The sequence below is a fragment of the Monodelphis domestica genome, chromosome 3, assembly GCF_027887165.1.
Source record: "Monodelphis domestica isolate mMonDom1 chromosome 3, mMonDom1.pri, whole genome shotgun sequence".
NCBI lineage: Eukaryota > Metazoa > Chordata > Mammalia > Didelphimorphia > Didelphidae > Monodelphis > Monodelphis domestica.
The window spans coordinates 287,573,394-287,597,425 of NC_077229.1; the positions used below are offsets into that span (position 1 = coordinate 287,573,394).

The 24,032-nt window shown below is 39.8% G+C and overlaps 1 protein-coding gene and 1 pseudogene across 1 annotated transcript in view; one reads left to right on the plus strand and one right to left on the minus strand.

Annotated features, from left to right (window-relative positions):
• Positions 1-15,100: 15,100 nt before the first annotated feature.
• Positions 15,101-18,146, minus strand: LOC100618629 (growth hormone-inducible transmembrane protein-like; annotated as a pseudogene).
• A 4,639-nt stretch (positions 18,147-22,785) lies between these two features.
• The window catches only part of MEP1B (meprin A subunit beta), a 65,977-nt gene continuing 64,730 nt past the window's right edge, over positions 22,786-24,032 (plus strand). Inside the window, exon 1 of the mRNA XM_056821068.1 lies at positions 22,786-22,825. Coding sequence (XP_056677046.1) covers positions 22,786-22,825 — 40 coding nt within the window. The remainder of the gene's footprint in view (positions 22,826-24,032) is intronic.

The following is a 24,032-nucleotide window of genomic DNA, read 5'->3' on the forward strand; positions in this document are numbered from 1 at the left end:
AGAAAAAAATCTGATGTTATACATCGTGCTCACTTCTGTGTTCTGTTGTCTCTGTAAAGAGGTTTGGGAAGGTATCTTCTTATATATATAGTTCTTCTTTAGGGCTAAGCTTGTTCATTATAATTTTAAAACTTTTAATTGTTTCATTATTCTTTCTACTTACTTGTTGTAGTCACTTTGTATAACTTTGTTTTCCTGGTTCTATTTACCTCACTTTGCATAGGTTGATAGACACACAAATGAACCTAGATTATATGCAATAGATACACATGCTTTGTGTGGCTGCTAAAGTAATTTGTCCTTCTTATCCTAACTGTGTTAGCTAATGACTTGTCAATCCTGGTCCAAGGACCTCTCTGAACCATTTGACTCTTCTGGCTTCCTGGATACTCTTCTTCAGGGGATTTTGTGATCCTGCTCTTCCAGGTTAATGTTCTACCTGTCTGCTCTTTCTCAGATTCCTTTGCCCAGTCATCATCCATGCCATGCCCACTAATTGTGGATATATCCCAAGTGTCTGGCCTGGGATCCATTTTTCTTTTCTCTATATGTGATTTTGTTGTGGGGTGCAGAGTTGGGCACCTTTTGCAAGAATGCAAGACTCTGAAACTTAGCTTAAAATAAAAAGAGAAATTTATTAATTTGGAAGGTAATGTTGAATCTGGCCAGGAGGGCAGCATAGGTGGAAGCCTGCCTTCTAGATGGAGCAGCATGGATGGAAAAGCTGTGCTCCAAGAGGACCACAATTCTGGGGATTTTATAGTCTTTACAACAGTGAGGACAGGACTCTGGAGCAAGGGGTTGGGGGAAGGTTAGCCCGAGGGCATGGGGGTGGTTCTCCTGATTTGGGGGATGAATGAATGAGGTGTGTCTCTCGATTCAATGGGGCAGTCAAAGGAGGATGATCTCCAAGGTCAGGTGTTTTGGGTTGGGAGTCACGAGGGCCCAAGGGAGCAGAGGAATTTCCCTGATAATAGTGTGCCTGAGTTCCTGGGGGTATCATGCCCATGTCAATTTCATTTTGTGAGCTTATCAATTTTCATTGGTTCAGTTCTCACCCCAGATTTCTATACCCAGAACTATTTTTTCACCTGAGTTCTAGTCCCATTTTACAAACTGCCATCAGATATTTGAATTGGATGCTATCTCAAAGGCAATATGACCAAGGCAAAAGCATAATTTTTCCTTCCACACCTACTGCTCTTCTGAACTTTCCTCAGGTTTGTTACCTTAGCATCATCCCCTTCACCCTTTGTATTGGCTCAGTTTCCAAATCTTATTTCTATGTCGACTAAATCTCTCTCTGTTTTCTCTCCATTCCACTCAGACCGCCTGTAAAAAGAAGACCTTTCAGGGTAAAGGTCTGGCTTTATTGTGACAGAAAAATCACAGGGTCAGAAGCCTGCAGATTCCGCAGCTGAACCCATGACCCTGAGCATGGGCATGGGCAGCTGTTAAAGGCAAAAAGGGGCACTTACAGAGTCCGGGTGAAGACTTACACAGATCACTCAATGTTGAGTAACAGGTCATGGACAGGTCAGATCACTTTGAGGTGGTCTTCTTATACAGGCCATTCTTTACATAGTACATCCCAACCCCCGGAGCCCTCTCAGGGCCCCTGGCCTCCAAGGCTCCAGCCTCTAAGGATTCCTGTCCTCCGTTACCTTTGGCTGACCTTCTGCTCTCTGTGAGTACATTATAAAATGGGTTCATACACTTTGGATCCACATAGTAACTTACTTATGATTAATATGATCACTTACTATAACAATACACATATTTGAAATGATAACTAAGTTATTACCCCAGGACTACATTCTCTTTTTTAAACCTTTACCTTCCATCTTTTTTTCAATTTAGAAATTTTTATTTAATTAATTAATTAAGAATATTTTCCCATGGTTACATGAATCATGTTCTTTCCCTTCTATTTCCCCCACCCCCAGCCAACATACAATTCCTCTCGGTTTTACATGTGTTTTTGGTCAAGACCTATTTCCATATTATTGACATTTGCACTAGGGTGATCGGTTTGAGCATCGGTTCTCAACTGGTGGGTTGTGACCCCGGCGGGGGTCGAATGACCAAAACACAGGGGTCGCCTAAAGCCATTAGAAAATACATATTTCTGATGACTTTAGCCGCTGAGAAATCGTGCTACTTTACAGCAAGATCTCGGAAAGAATGGAGACCCTGCTGCCTGTACATTGTACTAATATTAGTTACCTATCAGCAGCCCTCCCCCATGAGGGGCGATGGATTTACCCTGTTGCCTGGAGACCGGACTCAAACAGAGACCCAGAAAGAGCACCCGGGTGCTGGCTCCGGAGGGGTTAAGAAGGAGTCCTGGAGCAGATAACTCCTCGAGCAGAAACCAAGTAACCCCAGCAAAGTGAAGCCTCAGCTCGAGCTGGAGGGAGACGACAGGAAGAAGGCAGCGTCTGAGGACCCCCTCCCTAGGCAGGACTTACCTCCCGCCCCAGCACTCAGGCTGGATTAATATTTTTCAACATATAATTAAATATTGTTTTTGTGATTAATCACTATGTTCAGATTATGTTTGATTTGTAGCAATGAGAATATATAATGCATATCAGGTATTTACATTCCAAATCATAACTGTAGCAAACTTACAGTTTTGAAGTAGTCACCAAAATAATTTTTTGGTTTGGGGTCACCGCAACATGAGGAACTGTATTGCAGGGTCACGGCATTAGAGAGGTTGAGAACCATTGGGTTAGAGTCTACATCCCCAATCATATCCCCATTGACCCATATGATCAAGCAGTAGTTTTTCTTCTGTGTTTCTGTTCTCATAGTTTTTCCTCTGAATGTGTATGGTGTTCTTTCTCATAGATACCTCTGGGTTGCTCAGGATCACTGCATTGCCACTAATGGAGAAGTCCATTACATTTGATTGTACCACAGTGTATCCATCTCTGTGTATATTTTTCTCCTGGTTCTGCTCCTTTCCCTCTGCATCAATTCCTGGAGGTCGGTCCAGTTCACATCTTTACCTTACGTCTTGGAATCAATACTGTGTATTGATTCTAAGGTAGAAGAGCAGTAAGGGCTAGGCAATGGGGGTTAAGTGACTTGCCCAGGGTCACTCAGCTAGGCTGTACCTGAGTTCAGATTTAAACCCAAGACCTCTTATCTCTAGGCCTGGTTCTCCATCCACTGAGCCACCCACCTACCCCCAGACTACAATTCTCCATCTGGTTACATACAGACATTCTTGCCTGGGACTATAATTTGTACTACAAATCACACAGTTATAAGGTATCAAACTAAAGGAATTCTTAAACTATTACAAATGAGGGGCTGCTTAATTAAAATTTCTTCTTACACATCAAATACATCTAGGTCCTCATTACCTCTTGCTTAGAAAATTTTAATAGCCTCCTATTTTATTTTCCTGCTTCAAGTTACCCCCTACTTCAAGCTACCCTCCATAAAAAGCCTCTGAAGTGATTTTTCATAAAGTGCTGTCTGGTTATGTTACTACCCCTCCTTATATCCAATAAATTCTAGTATGATAAAATAGAAACTCCTCTGGCATTTAAAACTTTACAACCTGACCTATTCCTTTCTCTTCAGTCTTTTAATCTTATTAACATTTGTTATGTATTAATGGAGATTTTGAGCCTTTGGACTTCATCTCCCAGAAGTCCCTTAGTATTTCCCAAAATTCCATTTTCCTGTGTCCCCATGTTTTGCATGATTGTATTTAAGTGGCTGTAACCCCTCCCTCATCCTCTTTTGGAACCTGCAACCTGACTAAAGTCAGGCAGTTCTTTTGTTTAAGTTATTATTAATAAAACTTTATAAAATATAATAGTTATTGATTATTAATTTAAAAACCCATAGTTAACATATTTTTCTTTATCTCCCATCTCTGTCATTTTGCACTAGCTCTTCACCATGCTCAGAATTTACTTTTACTTCTCCCTTTCAAATCCCTGATGTCCTTCAAGATAGCTCAAGCACTCCATGAAAGCATCTTCATGAAATTTTTCTGGATACCTAGAGTACCTCCTTCCAACATAGCCCTTATTTCATATTGCATATATTATGGCTATGTCTATATTTGTACCTGTTGTCTTTTCACCTGTGGCTTTAGGAAGACGTAGCATGGGAAGTGGCCATCCCTGATAAAACCATCTGAGCAAAAAGACTAAACCTGGTTGAGGGTAAGTGACAGACCTCAAACCCATCAGTGATTTAGGGGGCTGTGGACCCCAAGCATGTGAAGACTTCCTCCAGTAGAATGGACAAATGAGAACAATTTGTTCCAAGACTATGAAGGCTGCTGAAGCAGGTACTGTGGAGCGTCCAGAGCTTGGTCAGATATCAAAGATCTCTAAGATCTTCACTGTATCCTGGGCCATTGCCTGTCATCCTGATTTTGTCTTGACACTGGACTTCCATGTCTCCAGAGTGAGGCCACAACTTGTGTGACTCTGTCTCACTTAAATCCAATTCATGAACAAGTCAGAACATCACTCCCTGATATCACAGATCTTCTTAAAAAATGAAGGATGACGAACAACAACATATTGTCTCTCCTTAAGCTCCTTGAGGCAATGATGGTTTCACTTCTATTTCTGTCCTCCATACTTGGTGTATTCTAAGTACATTGTAGGATCTTAATAAAAACGCATTGATTATAACAGAATTTAATATGATTACACACATCCCTAGACATCATATTCTCTGTCTATAGGATCTACAGATGAAATGGAGCGAATATATAACTTGTAGAATTAGTCAGCAAATCAAATGGAGTACTGCCAATTTCATAAAGATAAAAGGAGGGAGATACAATGAATACAGTGGTCTTCCTGTAGCCTTGCTTTGTGGATTTTTTTTTTCTTTTTGCTCTGGTGATTGCTCTGGGCATTTAAATAGGCAACTCTTGGGGGTGTTTGGGACCTTTGAGAAGAAAAGGAAGGCAATTGAAATTGAAACAAAAATGTACTGAACAGTTCAGTTCTTTCCTCAGGACCATCAAAAGAAGAGTACTGAAAAGAATTAATTAACAAGGTTAATTGGGGGCAACATCTGGTTCTTTTTGACTCCCCCCACTCTTCCTCCTTTCATTGACATCCAGGCTCTAACACATGACTTCATTTCCTGCCTGGCACCTCCTCCTCCTTTTGGAACTTCCTGGAAATGATAAGTGTAGGCTTTTCCTAAATTAGTCTTAGTCCTGTAGCACTTAACTGTATTAGAAACTTCCATTTCTCATGCTCACAACTTCAAAGGTGGGAAACTGGGACAAATTGAACAGGATTTGTTCTATCTCTCAAAAAGACTCCATCTAAAAACACTTCTTCAGGATTCCTGAGTTGCTCTATTGTATGGAATGATGATTGTCCCAGGAATCCTATCTATTGGACTAACAGGAGTGCTGAAAACTCATGATAACAATGTGTCAAGTCCAAGGGGCAGCCTCTTATCAGACTTCATTTCTCTTCATTTCCAAAGTTCTGGGGTCATCCCTGGCAGTATAACTTCCCTGTCCATCCCCTTCCCATTTTGGGGGAGTTATTTGCCACCCTGGTTGAGAGGCTCTGTGCATGGGCACTGGTGCGGCACACCTTGCGCTATTTTGGAAGTTATTTACTTGCCATCTGAGTTAGAGAATAGATTCCACTCTAGTGGCTTTCTCTTATCTACACTTTCCAACTCTACACTCCCAGCCTTAAGTGTCTCCAGTTAGGACCTTTCCTTACTGATACCAAATAAAAGGACCTACTGCTTTCAGCACTGACTGGCTTCATGTAATTTTCTTCATTGTCCTCTTTTTAAGCCACAGCATGGGACCAATAAAGAGGAAGAACACAATGACTTTGTCAAGTGTATTGAGCAACACTGTAAAGTAGATTGGCTAATACTGTTACTAACTTAGTGTGCCTTGTTACAATGAGCTGTTTTCCTAGACATATGGTCTCCAGATTGAAGCATGTGCTGGGATTTGATTTTGAAAAGTAAAAAGTGTTCCCCCAGCAGAAATCCATCACTAAGTTTTGAAGTTTATGAAGAAAATGTTTTTAGTCAACAAATTGTATTGAAGTGGTATTCAAGTTAATGAAAGTTTGTCTGGGGACCACATGTCTAAGAGAGAGGCAACACAGCCTCGACAAAATATAGCCAACTTAAGCATCAGATGATGCACGATGCCAGGAATTTGCCTTATAAACAAGCCTCTTCCTTTCATTAAAAAAGAGTGACATGGATAGGGACTGACAACCTGGTTTTATGAAACTCCAAATTGACCCTTGTCCCTGACAGCCTGTCTTCAAGACACCCCTTTCCTTACCTTTTGTCTCAGAGTGAACCATAAACCCTTAAACACCCTTTTTGTCTTCCAAGTTTCTTACATTGTATCTAGGTTGCTCCCAGGTGTTCCAGCTTCTGGCTAGAATCCTCTTTCTCTTCATGTAGCCAGTCAGTTTTCCTTCCTTTCCTATACTTCCTAAAGTGTACGTAAGACCCCAAGATCTTCAGTTAGATGGAAATTCCCATTCACCATGCATTTTCCTGAAGACTTTGTTCCCAGAGTCTGAGAGCTTAGCTCAGTGTAGTGTCATTGGGTGTGTATATGACATTGTGTGGTGCCCATAAGAGCATTGCCTCCCTTGTTTTAATTAAAGTTGTGTTCTTTGCAACTGCTTTAGTGGTTCTGTGCTTTTCAAAGTTGAAAGAACTAAAGAAGTGTTGATTATAATAGAGGTCACCATAGAGATCTCAGTGTAACTAGGATTGGTGCCTATATACTTCATTATTTTAAGGATTTAGAATTTCTTTAGCATGCGTATTCGTTTCACATATCTATACTTTAAGAGATTGTCTTAATGAGTCACTGTGGTAAAACAAAAAATTCATAGTGTCCATCCTTCTGGTGATGAGCCTTTCCAAGCTTAATCTGGTCTAGTTCTTAGATGACAGACATAGGTCTGTTGCAAGAGGTTATACTCAAAGCTTCTTTGTTTATTTGGACTTGTCAGAGCTTGTGATCCATTGACTTAGACTTCAGTACACAGAATCACCTCCCCAGCATGATAAAGCATGCCTTGCACTTAGCAGATGCTGTGGTTTATTTAAATAATACATTAATTAATTAACAACAAAATTAATTAATTGTTTAATTAATTAGATATCATAGGGAATAATGGATATTTATATTGTCTGCTTAACTTTAACTGTCTTTATTGTAATAGGATGTTCCAAATTCAAGCCACCATTGCTACTATGGGACTTTGAGAATTTTACCTCTGTAAGCTTCCGTTTATTCATCTATAAAGTGAAGGTGGAGTAGGTGATCTGAAACACCCTGTCTCTTCTCAATCCTAACTTTTCAATGACTCAACATTTTGGCACTTTAAGAAACCAGGAAACTTTTATTAAAGTATTAGAGATGAAGTATCTTTTCTTTATTAAAGCCTTACTCAGATGCTTTATCTTGGCAAAGAGAAGACCATGACTGTCGAAAGTCTTGTCATTAGAATCTCAGTACTGGTAAAGCCTATCAAACTTGAAAGGTGTTCCCTTATAGTTTGTCACGGGCAAAGTCCACCCTTGCCCGAGCCTCCAGGGTATCCTGACTGGTGGCGAACGATCAGTCAACAAAAATAACAAACGGAAGACAGCTTAATCATAACAGCCATGGGATTGCTTTGCATCTGACAGCTCTCCACTTTCCCGATGTCTGATCTTTATTTTTATGCCCATTCTCTTGGCATGCATATACACAAAATCAAAGAGAGATAATTGGAAAAGTGATACATCAACTTTTAACAAATCACTTGATTAACATTCTATATTCTTATATTGTTATTACAGATAGAATAAAGGTTGCACACAAGATAAATGACAGGTGGCTTAATTTCCTCATTTTACCCTGTGAGAAGTTTTGAGCTTACAAACAATCAAGGAAAATTAGGTATTGCTTTTAATAAAATAGAATAATTAATCAGTTGTCCTTAGAAGACAATTCAATAATCATATCATGGAGGCTGAGGGATCTGGGAACACAATTCAAATTTAGACTGGTGGCTTCTAGGGAGTTACTGATTTGTGTGATCGAGTCACTGAGGCATACTGAAGCTTGATGTACTTGTACTTATCGCTTGGGCCTCTATGATTGATTTGTGTGCTGACTTCATGAGAATAGACTTTTGTGTGTGGGGAAGTTTTGGGCTTGGTCTGCAGCTGCGGTTTTTCTGGGAATTATGTACCTAAGTAAAAGTTAACCCATGATAGTCTTTTTGGGATTGGGTTTGAGGGTCTGATCTTTTGGTGATGTTTTGGAGAATTAGGGTACAGGTGTTCTGCTCTTGCATTATTTCTTTTGAGACTAGGGGGGATAATAATCATGTCAATTCGTAGGTAAGGGGCATTGATGAAAGAAGTCATGCAAGGGGGATAGAGTGGGCAGTCACATCTCTCCAAGGACCACTCTGTGGTCTCCCCAGCTACCACGCGTGACTCTGTCAAGGCGTCATGGTCTGATGGCTCCCAGCAATAGTTCTAGTCTAGGTTAACTTAACTAAAAGCAGAGAAGCATTTTTACTAGAATTGGCTATTAAACAGGTTGGTTACAAAAAAATCATGAAGATTCTTCACCAAGACATAGAAAGTTTATAGGCTAACCAAGTGGAGGGAGTGTCCATGAACATGAATTAATGAATGTAAATGAATAATAGGCATTGGGGGGCTGACCCCAGGGGTGGGGATAAGTGAAGAGAGTCTTTCAACCTGCAAATCCTCATCCACTGGTATCTTGTTGAGGGATAGGAGTAGGTATAGGTGAATAACAGCAGGTACATATTTAGAAAGCCAATTGGGGATTCATACGATACACACATAAAACACTCTTCTTCTAGTCAGGCCCAGGCTGACTTGCAAAACATCTTCCATTATGTCTAAGGGATTTTTATTCAGTTCAGGCTACTAATATCTCACTTGATTTACCTTATGTTCTATCTAAAGGAAGCTAGGTGATGCAGTGGATAGAATGCTCGTCCCGAAGTCAAGAAGACTCACCTTTCTGAGATCAAATCTGGCTTTGGATACCTATTAGCTATGTGACCTTGGGCAAGTCACTTAACTCTGTCGCAGTTTCCTCATCTGTAAAAATGAGTTGGAGAAGGAAATGGAAAACTTCCCCAGTATCTTTGCCAAGAAAAATCCCAGATGGGATCATGAAGAGTCAGAGACATCACTAAAAATGACTAAACAACAAAATCTTTTGTTAATTAGCTTTGAATTGGCTAAGTAGTATAATCTCAAGGTGACTATAAGGTATGTGACTTTTTGAATGGGCAAGCATCACTCTGCCACTCATGTTTATGATAGAGGATGGATGTATCTCTCACTTTTCCTGAATTTCCTATTCTTCCTAAATTTCCGTTGGTCTGGCTAACATCAAACACACAAGATTAGCAACAACTATTTTCTTTCTATAACAGTGGGAATAAATGAGGAAAAGAATAAGGGGCACAAGAAGAACGTAGTCTGAGAATCAGATTTTCCTACTATAATTCCTTCTCCTGAGGAATTGTTGAGGCAAAAGTCAGGCACTTAATAAGCATTTATTAATCATCAGAAGCAAATGATTTCACAATCTAATGGAGGAATACAATGCATAAAAAGAAGCTGAAGGAGGTAGGGAGGTAGGATACCTAGTGTGGGGTGTGGAAGAGGCATGCATGCAAAGGACAGAAGCTGGATATGGGTCAGCTGTCAGTCAAATGAAGATTCCATTTGGAATGTTACGGGGACAAGCAGTTTGGAGCCAAGCCAACGGTTACTGATTTTTCTGGGACTGGGCTGAGGGCTTTTGGCTGATGGTGGTGACTTTGAAGGAAGAAGCTGGGGTTATCTCTGAGATTTGGGATAATCAAGTTGGAGGTGGCCTGGCTTATTTGAAGGCAGAATAAGGACAATAGTACATATATCTCTCTCTGACTAGCTCTGTTTCATGGTAGTGACTGAATTGCCATTTCTCTCAATAACCTAAGGTTCCCTGTAGATAATAGGGAAATCCCAACCCTCTTACCTCCATCCTTTATCTTGTCCTGTTTTCCCCAATAAACCCTTACTCAAGATAAAGAAGAGTAATGAGTATTTCCTCTGAAACATCATAGCTCACCCTGAGTGACTTAGAAGGAGGCTGAAGAAGAAGGGGGAAGGGGAAACTGAAGGGAAGAAGAGGGGTGGAAGGGAGGTATAAAAGGGAGGAGAGTAGGCAAAAGAAGGTAACTACCTGATCTATTAGTTATCATTTATCCATCAAATCCCTCCAAGATTATCTATTACAGGGGGTATGTGAGATGATGAAATCCTGGAACTTGGTGTGAATTGATGAACTGGCGATTCTGGGCACCCTCCTTAAATGGAAGAATTGGAGAGAGTTCACCAAGTTTACCAGTTTACCTTCCACCTCTCCAATCAGGGAGAGAGAGAGAGAGAGAGAGAGAGAAAGAGAGAGAGAGAGAGAGAGAGAGAGAGAGAGAGAAAGAGAGAGAGAGAGAGAGAGAGAGAGAGAGAGAGAGAGAGAAAGAGAGAGAGAGAGAGAGAGAGAGAGAGAGAGAGAGAGAGAGAGAGAGAGAGAGAGAGAGAGAGAGAGAGAGAGATAGATTACAAGGGTAATAGGTATTGAGGAGATATGAATTTCAGAGGTGATGTATTCTTGTAGGATGATAAGTTCCAAGATACCATTGTGAAGTCCAAGAAAGCAGAGCAGTTGGATGGGAAATGAATGTTTTAGAGAAGAGGGTTAATTGGTGGTTGCTGTTTCTTTCTGAGAGTTGGAGTATTGGGGACATTATCTATGAGGGAGAAAATGGAGTCATTTCACCAGGCTTGGTTTAGTCAACAAAGCAAACATCCTCATTACCATCAGAAGCAACATCAGTTGCATTTTTCAGAATCTTTATAGAAAAGAACAGAGGACCACAAACTCTAGCACTCAAAAAAAAGCTCAACTCTAAAATGTCCACATGATACCAAGATGAAGAATGAAACCTGAACTTCAATTCAGTTCTCACTTTCTTCCAGCATTCCCCTTCATTCCATCTTAGCAAAATGTCAGTATCTCCAGGTGCATAAAGTTAGTAGGAAATAACTATCACCTCCATGGTGATACTAATGTAGGCTAATACTAACATCAGTGAAAATCACTGACTGCTGGTATATTGGAGACTGCTGGTGATGCAGTGTTGGACCTGAAGTCAAGAAGAACTGAGTTTAAATCTAACCTTAGACACTTACTGTGTGACCCTGGGAAAATCACTTAACCTCTGCTTCAGTTTCCTCAACTATAAAATGGGGATAATAATAGTGCATACCTCAAACGTTGTAAAGACCAAATGAGATATTTGTACAAAAAGTGCTTGGTTTAGCATAATGTCTAGCACATACATAAATATGTGTATTTATTGGGCATGTAAATGCTTATTTGCTTCCTTATGAAAAGAGTGAAAAGTTCTAAGTCCATAACCATGCTTCTGTGAAAAAAAAACATATTTCTTTTATTAGATGAGGACATAAATGAAATTAAATTTACTGATGATGAAAAGTTGGGAGGGCTACCTAACACATGAGATAATAGAATCAGGATTTTGAAAAAATATCTGGATAGTCCATTATATTCTTTAGTCAAATTAAATTAATTAGATTAAATTTTGTAGAAATACATGTGAAGTTTTATATGGGTTCAAAAATCATCTGGATAATTATAGAATGGGGGATACATATCTAAACTGTAACATTCTTTAAAAAATCCTGGGCATTTATTTGATGGTGAAATCAATATGAGTCAAGAGTGTGGCATGACAAATTAAAAATGAATATGGTCTTAGTCTACAATGAGAGCAGCTTTGTTATTATATCCAGAAGTAGGAAGGTAACCATCCTTAGTAATGGTCAGACTACATCTGTAATACTATGATTAATTATGGGTAATACAATTTAAGAATGAAAACAAATTAAGAAAGAAAGGCAAAGTTTCAATCACTCAATCAATCAACACTTACAAGTGCCTATTATGTTCCAGGCCCCTGCTAAGCACTGGGGATACAAAAAGAAGCAAAAGACAGTCCTTGCTCCCAAGGAATTTATAATTTAAGGAGGAAGCCAAGTATATACAAAGCAAGTGATATACAGGAAAATAGAAGGAATTAAGAGAATCTGGGAAAGACTTCTGGCAAAAGATGGGATTTTAATTGAAGCTTAAAGGAAGTTCTGAATTCCATAGATGGGGTTGAGGAGAGATAGAGTTCCAGGCATAGAGGCTAGCTAGAGAAAATGACTAGAGCCTAGACATGGAGAGTCTTGTTCATGCAATAGCTAGAAGACCAGTGCCATTGTGGCAGGGAATAACATATAAGAAGATTGGAAAGGTGGGAGGAGTCTTTTATGAAGGGTTTTGAATGACAGAGCATTTTGTATTTGATCTTGGAGATAATAGGGAACCACTGGAACTTTATTGAGTAGGAGGTGTGATATGATTGGACCTGTACTTTAGAAAAATCATTTTGGTGCTTGAATGGAGAGAGAGTTGAGGTGGGCAGACTCACTAGAGGGCTACTGCAATAGTCTAGGCATGAATTGATAAGAACCTGTACGGGGTGTATGTGGTAGTTTCAGAGGAGAAAAGGGAGTATAATTGGTAGATGTTGTACAGGTGAAATTGATAGGCCTTGGTCACAAATTGGATATGGAGAATGAGAGGCACTGAGGAATCCAAGATGGCTCCTCATTTGGGACAATGGGAGGATAATGTTGCCTTCTACAACAATAAGGGAGGTAGGAATGGGGGGTGGGTTCAGGAGAAAAGATAATGAGTTTGGTTTTGGATATATTGAGTTCAAGATGAGTCCTGTATCTAATTTGGGGCAGGACAGGTAGATCTGAGAATAAAGATGATTACTAACTTTGTGGTAGCTGATGAGATCACTAAATGAAGTAGTAGAGAGGACTATGAGAAGAACATCTAGGACAGAACTTTGAGAGACCTCTATAATTAGAGGTCATGGTCTGGATAAGGATCTAGTAAAGAAAAGAGAGGAGAAATCAGATAGGTAAGTAGAGAAGCAGGAAAGGGTTGTTCCAAAAAGCCTAGAGAGAAGAGAGCATCAAAGAAAGAGTTATCAAAGGTTGCAGAGATGCCCAGGAGAATGAGGATTGAGAAAAGGCCATTGGATTTGGAAACTAATAAATTATTGATAATTTTATTTTTATTTTATTTTATTTTAAGTCAACCTAGATCTTTATTATTTCAGAAAAAAAGCCCATCATATTACTCCAATGGATAAATTAGCTACTTCGGGATAGCTGGTGATAAAACACGTCTTGCCAGAAATAGTAATTTTATCATTGCAATAAAATTTTACAGATTCAATTTCATTCATTAAAAATCTTCCAAAAATAACTTATTCTGTGTCATAAAATTACAAGCTTTACTTACAAGGAAACTGTTTCTAAACAAAAAATGGACTGAGGGGAAAATTTGTGGGAAAATTAGCATTAATACATTATTTTATGAAGAATGAATTTGGTCTCTAACTTTAGCAGTTAGTGGGGCAGGATACAATCACATTGACCTCCATATCCTAAATTGCAAACAAGATACTGAAAAAATAAAGACCAAGATTCTGAGGAATGAGTTAAGAGAAACTAACATAAACCACATTTACTGACCTTTGTTGAAAAAACTATATCTTATATGAATCAATACATTTACTGTAGCAAGATTGGAATAAGCAATCTTTTTGATATTTCTGAAGTTTTAAATATAAAGCAAAATGACTCAAAAAAGAACTTACAAATATAAACGATGACAGGGACACTTAGGAGAGAGTAATAGTCTGAGACTCGACAGATTGCTTAAGTACCTTCCCTATTCTTTGGGTATATATTAATATTCCAAAGGTACTGTCAACAATGACACTTTGCTGTCTTTTTTTGGAATAGATGTTTTACCTGAAAAATATCAGGTAGGTGCTAATTCTGCTAAAGACAGCTATATACCAATAACTAAGTCTGATAATAAACCCTGCATTTCCAGTTAGCAAGTGGTAATCACTTAACACTCTTAAAGTTGAACCTCCTCTACATCAATCCTGGGGCTCCTTCTTGTATACACTTGACTCCTTTTTGGATGGCAAAAAAGAATCTTAGTTTATGTTCTAAAGCAAGTAAAAATATGGTAAGTTTCACCTAACAACTTCAAATGGAAAACAAACAGAATGTTGAAATAAAGTGGTATTCCGGAAAAGTCTGATCCTTCCTTTTCTGTGAACAATTACTCATACCCATATGTGAAAATAGGAAAGTTCATGTCCTTATTTGCAAGAGAAGTTCTGAATTTATTCTCAAGAAAGGTGGAACTTGAAGCATCACATTGTACTGGAATATAGAAACCATGCTAATGTGGCTCTGAACTTCTGACTTCAACCAAAGCTGCTTGTACAAGAAATGATTTAATAAGCATACACACTAAGAACACAAGCAAGAGTATTTGATGATGGCAAAAAATTGGAAAATGAGGGGATGCCCTTCAATTGGGGAATGGCTGAACAAATTGTGGTATATGTTGGTGATGGAATACTATTGTGCTCAAAGGAATAATGAACTGCAGGAATACCCATGTGAACTGGAACGACCTCCAGGAACTGATGCAGAATGAGAGGAGAGAACCAGGAAAACATTGTACACAGAGACTGAAACACTGTGGTACAATTGAATCTACTAGCAGCAATGTAAATGATTCAGGACTTATGAGAAAGAATGCTATCCACATCCAGAGAAAGAACTGTGGTAATAGAAACACAGAAGATAAACAACTGTTTGGGATATGATTGGGGTTGTAGACTTAAATGAACATCCTAGAGCAAACACCAACAACATGGAAATAGGTTCTGATCAAGGTCACATGTAAAACCCAGTGGAATTGTGTGTTGGCTACAGGAAGGGGTGGGTGTAGAGGAGGGAGGGAAAGAATATGATTCTTGTAACCAAGGAATAATGTTCTAAATTGACTAAATAAAATTAAAAATGTTTTGTTAAGTAATTTGAAAAAAAAGAGTATTTGATGAGTTTTAGATGGTTCAAAATGGATCAATTCATTTCTTCCTATTGTTCCCAGTTGCTAGCATTGTGGCTACTTGAATAAAGATATTTAGTGTATCCATGTAGATATCCATCATTGTGTTAATGGGATCATATCTTTCTATGCCATATAGTGGCATCATTTCTGCCTGCTTGATGATTTTTTTGGGTATCATATAGGAGGAACATGCTAAAAAGAACTAATCCACCATATGTTGCCACAGAATAGAGACTAGCATCAAATACAGTGGTAGGCAGTAGAAACATAGATCCCAGAGAAGAAACAAACACAACACCCAGTGGTGCTCCCATGTTTAGAAATTTTTCGCTTGGAGCACACATGGCCACAGTAGAGACCCCTCCCACAGTGCCTGCTGTATACCAAGCAGCTCAGAGGATCAAAGGGCCACCCAGCAAAGTCAGGGGGCCACCACTGCACCCATGACACCAGAATGAGCCATTAAAGCAAGATGTTTTAGGCCTGAATTGTGTTCATATATTGACTGAACCATCATTCCAACACTCAGTATAGCAGCAAAAGTTGATCTGATTGCCAACCAAGAGCCTTTCATCATAAAGGCCATTAAACCAGGTGATCGACTAATTGCTAAGGCAGATAATGTTGTTAAACCAACACTCCATGTGAAATACTTATAGGTAGCATGAATTCTATCCACATACTGAGGTCAGATTATTGCTTTTTCAATAGCCCCAATCTCACTTGACATTTCCAAGCCATAGAAGTTGAGTGCTCCAAGGCCAACAGCAGCTACTCCAGCAACAAACTGTCTTCCCATATGATCAATTTTAAACACTTTTTCTGTTGATGGTCCAAAAGCTGCTTGCTTAATTTCTTGACTGGTTTTTACATGCTGGACTCCAACTCTTGATTTGGTGGTATAGCCTCTGTTGGATTATAAGAGCCATTGATTATTTGTCTTCAGAATGAAATTCCTCAGAGGGTTGGAGTCAAGATGGAGGCTTAAAAGCAACAAAAGTTCAAACCTCTGAAAACCCTTCCTTACTGATCACAAACTGAATGCTCCTGGAAACTGAAATTCAAGCTTAACAACAGGACAGAGGTGGGGAACCCTCCTTCTGGACTCAAATCAAAAGGTCTGCCCCACAAAAGCCGGAATCCGAGAATACTCGGGTCTAAGGGGAAGGCAGAGGGAAGGTCCCAGGACCCCTCCCCCCCAACCCAGAGGGCTGAGCCCCCAGCGGCAGCGAGAAACTCTGGGCAGGCAAAGGTGCTGGTTTGGAGGGTCTACCTTGTGGGTAGCAGGGCGCTGGGCTCGGAGCATCCAGCGTAGACAGCGGGGAGGAAGCCAGGGAGAGACTGGGCCGGTGGCTGGGTCCTTCCATCTGGCTCCAGTCTCACCTTTGCCTCGGGGCACTTCCAGACCAATCCAGTTGAACATAATCCCATCAGGACTCCTCAGAGCTCAGGGAGGCCAGGACCCTTCCCCACCTAGAGTTCAGGGCCTCCGCCAAGGACAGGAACCTTGGGGCGATCAAAGGCACTGGGGAACCTTGAGGACAGCAGAGAATCAGCTGGAGAGAACTGGAGAGAGCCTGGGCGGCCCAGCCTTCCAGGAGTCTTCGGCCTCAGAGCACATCCAGCCCAATCCAGTTGAACTTAATCTGATCAAAAGCCTCCAGAGGACAGGGAAGCTAACATTCCTCCCCTAGAGACTGTACCAAGAGATCTGACAAAGCTCCAAGAGAGGAGACTGACAGCCCCAAAACAAAAAAAAAATGAGAGGAGCAAGAGCACAGACAAATATGGGGAGCAAAGAAGGGATAAACTCGAGCAAACAACAGAAAAAGAAGAAAGAAATTACAATAGACAGCTTCTGCACAGGTAATGAGCAAAGAGCAAATGAAACAGAGGGGGAGGGAATCATCAAAGGAAAAATCAGAAATCCCAGCAAATTGGATACAGGCTTTGGAAGAACTCAAAATGCAATTCAAAACACAATTAAGAGAAGCTGAAGACAATTGGGAAAAGAACTTAAAAACTAAGATAAGTCATCTGGAAACAGAGGCACTTGAACTAAAACAAGAAAATAGTGTCTTGAAAGCCAAAATCAACCAGCTGGAAAATGAGGCAAAGGAGATGAAAGATGAGGCAAAGCAGATGAATGATGAGGTGAAGAAGATGAAAGATGAGAAAAAGAGATGAAAGATGAGGTAAAGAGGATGAAAGATGACCTCCAAAGAAAATCAGACCAAAAGGAAAAGGACGACCAAAAAACTAAGGATGAAATCCAGTCTTTAAGAACCAGAATACAACAACTAGAATCAAGTGACCTCACAAGGCAGCAGGCCATTATAAAACAAAACCAAAAGAATGAAAAAATTGAGGAAAATATGAAGCATCTCATTCACAAAACAGAGGATTTAGAAAATCTTTCAAGGAGAGACAATTTAAGAATCATTGGTCTACCAGAAGACCATGACAAAAGAAAAAGCCTGGACATTATATTATACGAAATTATTAAAGAAAACTGCCCCGATATCCTAGAACAAGAGGGAAAAGTGGAGATTGAAAGAATCCACAGATCACCTCCTGGACTTAATCCCAACTGACAACACCCAGGAATGTTATAGCCAAATTCAAGAACTATCAGACCAAAGGAAAGATATTACAAGCTGCCAAGAAGAAGTCATTCAGATACCAAGGAACCACAGTGAGGATAACTCAGGATCTGGCTGCATCCACACTGAAAAAAAGAAAGGCATGGAATATGATATTCCAGAAAGCAAGGGAACTAGGTCTACAACCAAAAATCAACTACCCAGCAAAACTGACTATATTCTTACAGGGGAAAGTATGGTCATTCAACAAAATAGAAGAATTTCAAGAATTCGTAAAGAAAAGACCAGACCTGAACAGAAAATTTGATGTCCAAACACAGAATGAAATTCCTCAGAACAGGAGAGGTCCTGGTGACTGCTGGGCTTGGAACCTTGGAGGGTAGGGTTGGGAGGCACACAAACCTTGCTACCAGTATGGTGTTGCAATGAGTTCACCAATTATTTCTGAAATACCCTTCTGGTCAGCTCAGCCACCTGTCGACCCTTCTGATCTCATCAGAGGTTCACAAGCTGGTCTGATAATTTTATTTTATTTTATTTTATTTTATTTTATTTTATTTTTTAAACCCTTACCTTCCATCTTAGAATCAATACTGTGTATTGGTTCCAAGGCAGAAGAGTGGTAAGGGCTAGGCAAATGGGGTTAAATGACTTTCCCAGGGTCACCCAGCTGGGAAGTGTCTGAGGTCAAATTTGAACCTAGAACCTCCCATCTCTAGGCCTAGCTCTCAATCCACTGAGCTACCCAGCTGCCCCTGGCCTGATAATTTTAGAGAAAACATTTTTAGTGGAATAATGAGGTTGGATTTTGGAATATAGGGGTTAAGAAGAAAGTGAGAGGAGAGAAAGTGTCAGCACTTATTGTAGATAGCCTTTTTTTGAGGAGTTAGCTATGAAGATCAGAAGAGAATATTATAATAGTAGTGATGGAAGGGTCAAATAAGAGCCTTTTCATCATTACGGAGACCTGGGCATATTTGTAGGCAGAAAGAAATAAATAGTAGATAGGAAGAGATTTTAAAAAGTGAAAGAATGGGGATGATAGAGAGGGGCCATCTGTTGGAGGACACAGGATTGAATGGCATCACTTGAACAAGTAAAGAGGTTGGCCTCAATAATGAATAAGACTACTTTACTGTGTGAGATTGGGTGAGGAAGGAGATAGTGGCAGAAGGTAATAGGAGATGAGGAAGAGGGAAGAAGAGGGAGCTCATGGCAAATGGCTTCAATTTTTTTTTTCTGTGAAATATGAGGCAAGGTTACCAACCAAGAAAGGAAGGGAAAGGGAATTCATAAATAGTTTAGGGAGGATTTGAAAGGTTTGGAAGAGTCATTGTGGAGAGTAGGTTAGTAAGTTGATAAGGGAGGTATAGTAGGATTGCCTAGCAGCAGTGAGAGCCCAATTGAAGTTGTGTAGCATAAATTCATAGAGGACCTGTTGTGGGGGGTTTGAGGTGAGCCTGTGGGGTTTGGGATGGGTACCCTTTGTAAGAATGCAAGACTCCATAACTTAGCTCAGAAATAAAAAAGGAAATTTATTAATTTAGAATTCTTGTTGAATTTGTCTGGGAGACAGCATAGATAGAAAAAGCTGCCTCGTCGAAGGGGTTAGTTCTGGGGTTTTTATATTCTATTTATAGAAGGTGATACATGACTCAAGGAGGGTATTGTGAAGATTGAATTTAACTCTACCCTGATTGTAACAATTAAGGTACTTAGCTCTTCCTTGATTATGAATATTGAATTGTAATCCTCTGTCTATTTGGTGATTTAATCTCCAGAAATGTAAGCATAGTACTTGAAGTTGAGTGGGAAGATCTGCCCATGTTAGATCTGATCACCAAGGGTGTAAATCTCTCACTTAATCATGAGGTGGGAGGTCTGTGATCCACGTGTGCAATAGTGGGTAATGAATTAGAATCGACTAATTGTCTTCTGGGCAGTCCTAGAGCAGAGCATCTGCTGTGATTGGTAGACATGAAATTTAGGGAAGGTGACACAAGAAAAAAAGATCTTTAAAAAAGAGGACCAGAGGCCAGAAGATGGATATTTAATTTGATTCGAGTTAGAGATGGAAGAACTCTGATTTGGAGTAAAGATTGGAGGACAGATACTTGAGGAGAGACTGGAAGAGGAACTCGACCTTGGACAAACTTGTGCAGGAGATCAAAGACTGCTTTCCTTTTAAATGGTCACCATTGGTGAGTGAAAGGCTGACTTAGTGACCCTGCCTTTCTCAGAGGTGTAAAGCTCTGAGAAAGGCCCATCATCTTGAGACTCTTTTCCCTTATTAGGGCCTTAATATTTCTACCTGGCTCAGAGGAAGCTAGAGTTTCCTCTCTCTCTCTTTCTCTCTCTCTCTCCCCCCTTTTCTCTCTCCCTTAATATCTTCCCTCTATTGCAAATAAATTATCATAAATTCCATTTACTTTAGTAATTCATTTTGGGATTTAGAAATTAAATCCCTGGTGACCATCTAATTAATATATTTCAGTCTTAACCACAATTAAATTTAACAGTATGAATTCAGGCAAAAGTGGGGGAGGGTCAGTCACCTGACTAGGGTCAGAGTGGTTGAAAAAGAAAACTACATCCCAAAGGAGGTATATGGATTGGGAAGAACCTAGATGGAAAAAATGCAAAGGTTGTCTCTAAGAGGGAGAGAGGAGAATTTAGCCACAAACCCTGGGAAAAGATTCTAGAACGGGGAGCTCTGCAGAAGAGGGTTTGGGGAGTTTACTAGGAAAATCTGTGACTCCTGAACTGCCTTCTCTCTGAGCTAGAAGGGAGAATAGCTGCTCCATCAACTCCTGAGATCTAACTAGTTTTGTGAAAAAACTAGGAGGTTCTTGGATCTGGAGGAATACTTGGGAGGAGATCTGTGTTTCCCTAAAGTGCTGTGAACAATTGGCTAAGGTAAACCAAAGGGTTTTATATCTTGGACTTTGGGTTTTACCTAGGAAGCCAACCCCAGGCTTGGGGAAGGACTCAGTCCACTTGTGAGTCCTGTCTTAATTTCTCAAATTTTGACCATGTCCCAGGGTGTTTGGAGTTTGCCCTCAAAGTTTCCAGGATAGATTCTCTTGCCATGCCAAGTTGTCTATAATTTTCTACCGAATTCATTTCCAAATAATTATATTCATGTAACCAGGGAGTAAGAGCTATATTATTATTGGTTTGCTCCACTATTTGTTGCTTCTCCCTTTTTGTTAAAATTTCCTGTAAAAGAAGATCAAAATCCTGAAAACTTGGGTCAAATATTCTTATAATCCTTTCAAATTCCTTCACCACCTGCGTTGGTTTTTCTTTATATTTAGGAATTCTTTTCTTTGAGGAATCCAGTTCACCTTGTGTGAAATTCTTATGTTATCTAATATGAACAATGCCACAGTCCGCTGTAATATATGAGACATCTCTTAAAGGGCACATCCTAGCTGGCTCGCCAACTGAAAAAGAAAACTACTTCCCAAAGGAGGTATATTGATTGGGCAGGACCTAGATGGATTGGTGATGAAGAAACCCATTTAAGACCTACCCAGGGCCAGTGTAGCACAAAACCTATATAGAGTCTATAGAAAAATAAGTTTATTTATCTTATGAAGGTTAGGGAAACTGATATGATCTCCACAGGATCTCTGTCTCTAAAAAGCTCAATCTTCACCCACTCTTCTATGCTCCCTTCATGAGGACATTTTCTGGTCTTCTCAAGCCCTCTTTAACAGCTCCCCTGATCTTTCTAGACCCAAACCCCCATCTGACTACCTTGCTAAACTAAATATCCCAGATTGTCTCAAAAAAGCTGAGGAGACAGTACTCACAGGTGGACTGAGTTCTTCCCCAAGCCTAGGGTTGGCTTCCTAGGTAGAACCCAAAGTCCAAGATATAAAACCCTTTGGTTTACCTTAGCCAAATTGCCACAGCCAAATTGTTCACAGCCAGATTGTTCACAGCACTTCAGGGAAACACAGATCTCCTCCCAGGTATTCCTCCATACCCAAGAACCTACCAGTTTCCCCACAAAACTAGTTAGATCCCAAGAGTTGATGGAGCAACTATTCTCCCTTCTAGCTCAGAGAGAAGGTAGTCCAGGAGTCAGTTTTCCTAGTAAACTCCCCAAATACCCTTTGCAGAGCTCCCCCTTCTAGAATCTTTTCCCAGGGTTCATGGCTAAATTCTCCTCTCTTCCTCTTAGAGACAACCTTTGCATTTTTTCCCTATCCCTTATTCCTTATCCTTACACAGTGTCTTATGTCCTCAGGACATAAGGGGTGACCTTCTAGTTTAGAGGACAAATAGAAGTCACAAAGAATCAGACATGACAAACAACTACAACAGTCAGCACTGTTGTTTGATTTTCTATATCTTTTTTTTCAGCAGCACGTGTAAAGAAGTGAAGGTAGTGAATTGTGGGAATGATCCAAGGCTGAGACTTGGCTGCATATAATCAGTGATAGAATATATGGATTCAAGAGAGTAGACAGAGTAGAGATAAATTAGTGCACCAAAGGATCAAGATTGGGAGAAGGGGAAAGAGTGACTAGTTCAGAGGAGATGGCCTGGGAATGAATTAAGGGATCAAAGGCTCAGAGGTCACTGTATAAATAAAACTTAGGATTTTTTAAGGGAAGATAGAGAGAGAGGTAAAAAACTAATATCTGGTCAGATAAGGAGATTTCAGAATTCTTGAACATAGCGGTGGTACATTTGTGGCTCATGGCAGGAGCAAAAGTATGACATTTTTATGTGTAATTGAAGTGTTACTCACAGTAGAGGTGCTGTAAAGAGGTAGCTCAGAGGAAGTGAGTGGATTGAGGAACTATATAGTTAGGATATTTGAGAGAATGTCAACATGTATATTAAAGTTCACTAGTATGAAGTTGAGTTGAGGAAGAAAGAAAAATTGTGAGCAAGGTACTGAACTCCTTGAAGAAAGAAATAGAATGACCTAAGGTCTGTAGACAAAAGTTGCCAGAATTTTGTTTGGATGATAGATATGAAACAGCATAAACCTCAGTGGAAGAGGTTATTGAATGTTGGAGGAAGAGAAAAAACCTGCAAGTGACCATGGGGCACAAGGAGGATTACAACTGTGCCTCCTCAAATAGTGAGCTGAGAAGAATGAGTAGTGTTAGAAAGGGTGGTCAGGGCATTTGTGTAGTCAGAGAGGGAGCTGGCAGATTGAAAGAGTAGAAGGAGAAAAGATTTTATATGAAGGGAAGTTTATTGCTTATATAACTGGCATTTCAGAGGCTATAGTAGAATGGCTAGGTGCAATTAAGTAAAATGGTTGGAATAGGAGAGTTGAGGGAGATGGAAATGAAGTATTAGGTGGTAGGGACTGGGGATTGGGGTTTGGTTGATGTCTATAGGACTTCAGAGTCCTTGGATATGGAGAATATACTCCTTTCTGAGTGGAGAGTATCACTCTTCTTAATGAAGGTTGGAGATTAGGACGGAGATTAGAATGGAGATCAAACCTTTTGAACTAAATATTTCTTTGTTAAAACCAGTTTTACTGTTAGTGGTTTAATAAAAGTGTGGTGTAGGAGACCTCCTCATTACAATTGAGAGAACACCATTGGTGGGGTCTGGAGTCATTTGCAGAATGCCTAGATATCTCAGTCCTATCCTGAGGGAAGGTTGAGATGTAAGATCCTTAGGCTTCAGGGAAGGCAGGTTACACTAGCTAAAACTTTGGTACAAGAGATTGCTTCCTGGCTAGGGGAGAGAAGACATACATGATATAAAAACAAATACTATCAATAAAATAAAAAAAAAGAATCTTTTCATAAAAGTCCTCCTATGGTGGCTCATCTTGGTACAGAGTTTGCCCCTACGTTCCTGAGAGCTAACTCACTTGTATACACATTTTGACAGGTTCAACCAAGTTGGAAAGGCCTTCAGTATACTTGCAACATACCTGTATCTACTTATTAAGGACCATATAGTGAAGCACAAAGAAGCTTATTAGGAGACTAGCTACCAGGTGTTGAAATCTTTGGTCAAGATCAGTACTGTGTGGCTCCTTAGATTTCCCTCAGGGGACAGTGACAGAGTGGCAGAAAAGTGAGCAGAGAGTACTTAAGATTATCATGTCATCTTTGGATCATTTATAAATATTAATTCAACCATTTATATTCTAAATATAAAATTATTGTCCAATGACCAGAGAATTGACCTCTCACTTATTCACAGAAAGCAAACATAATATTAGGAAAGGATAGTGAAAAAATGTTTTGGAAAATATGAATGAGAATAAAGGCTGAGAAGATACTTATCCACTGATCACCAAAATGAGATATTATTTTCAG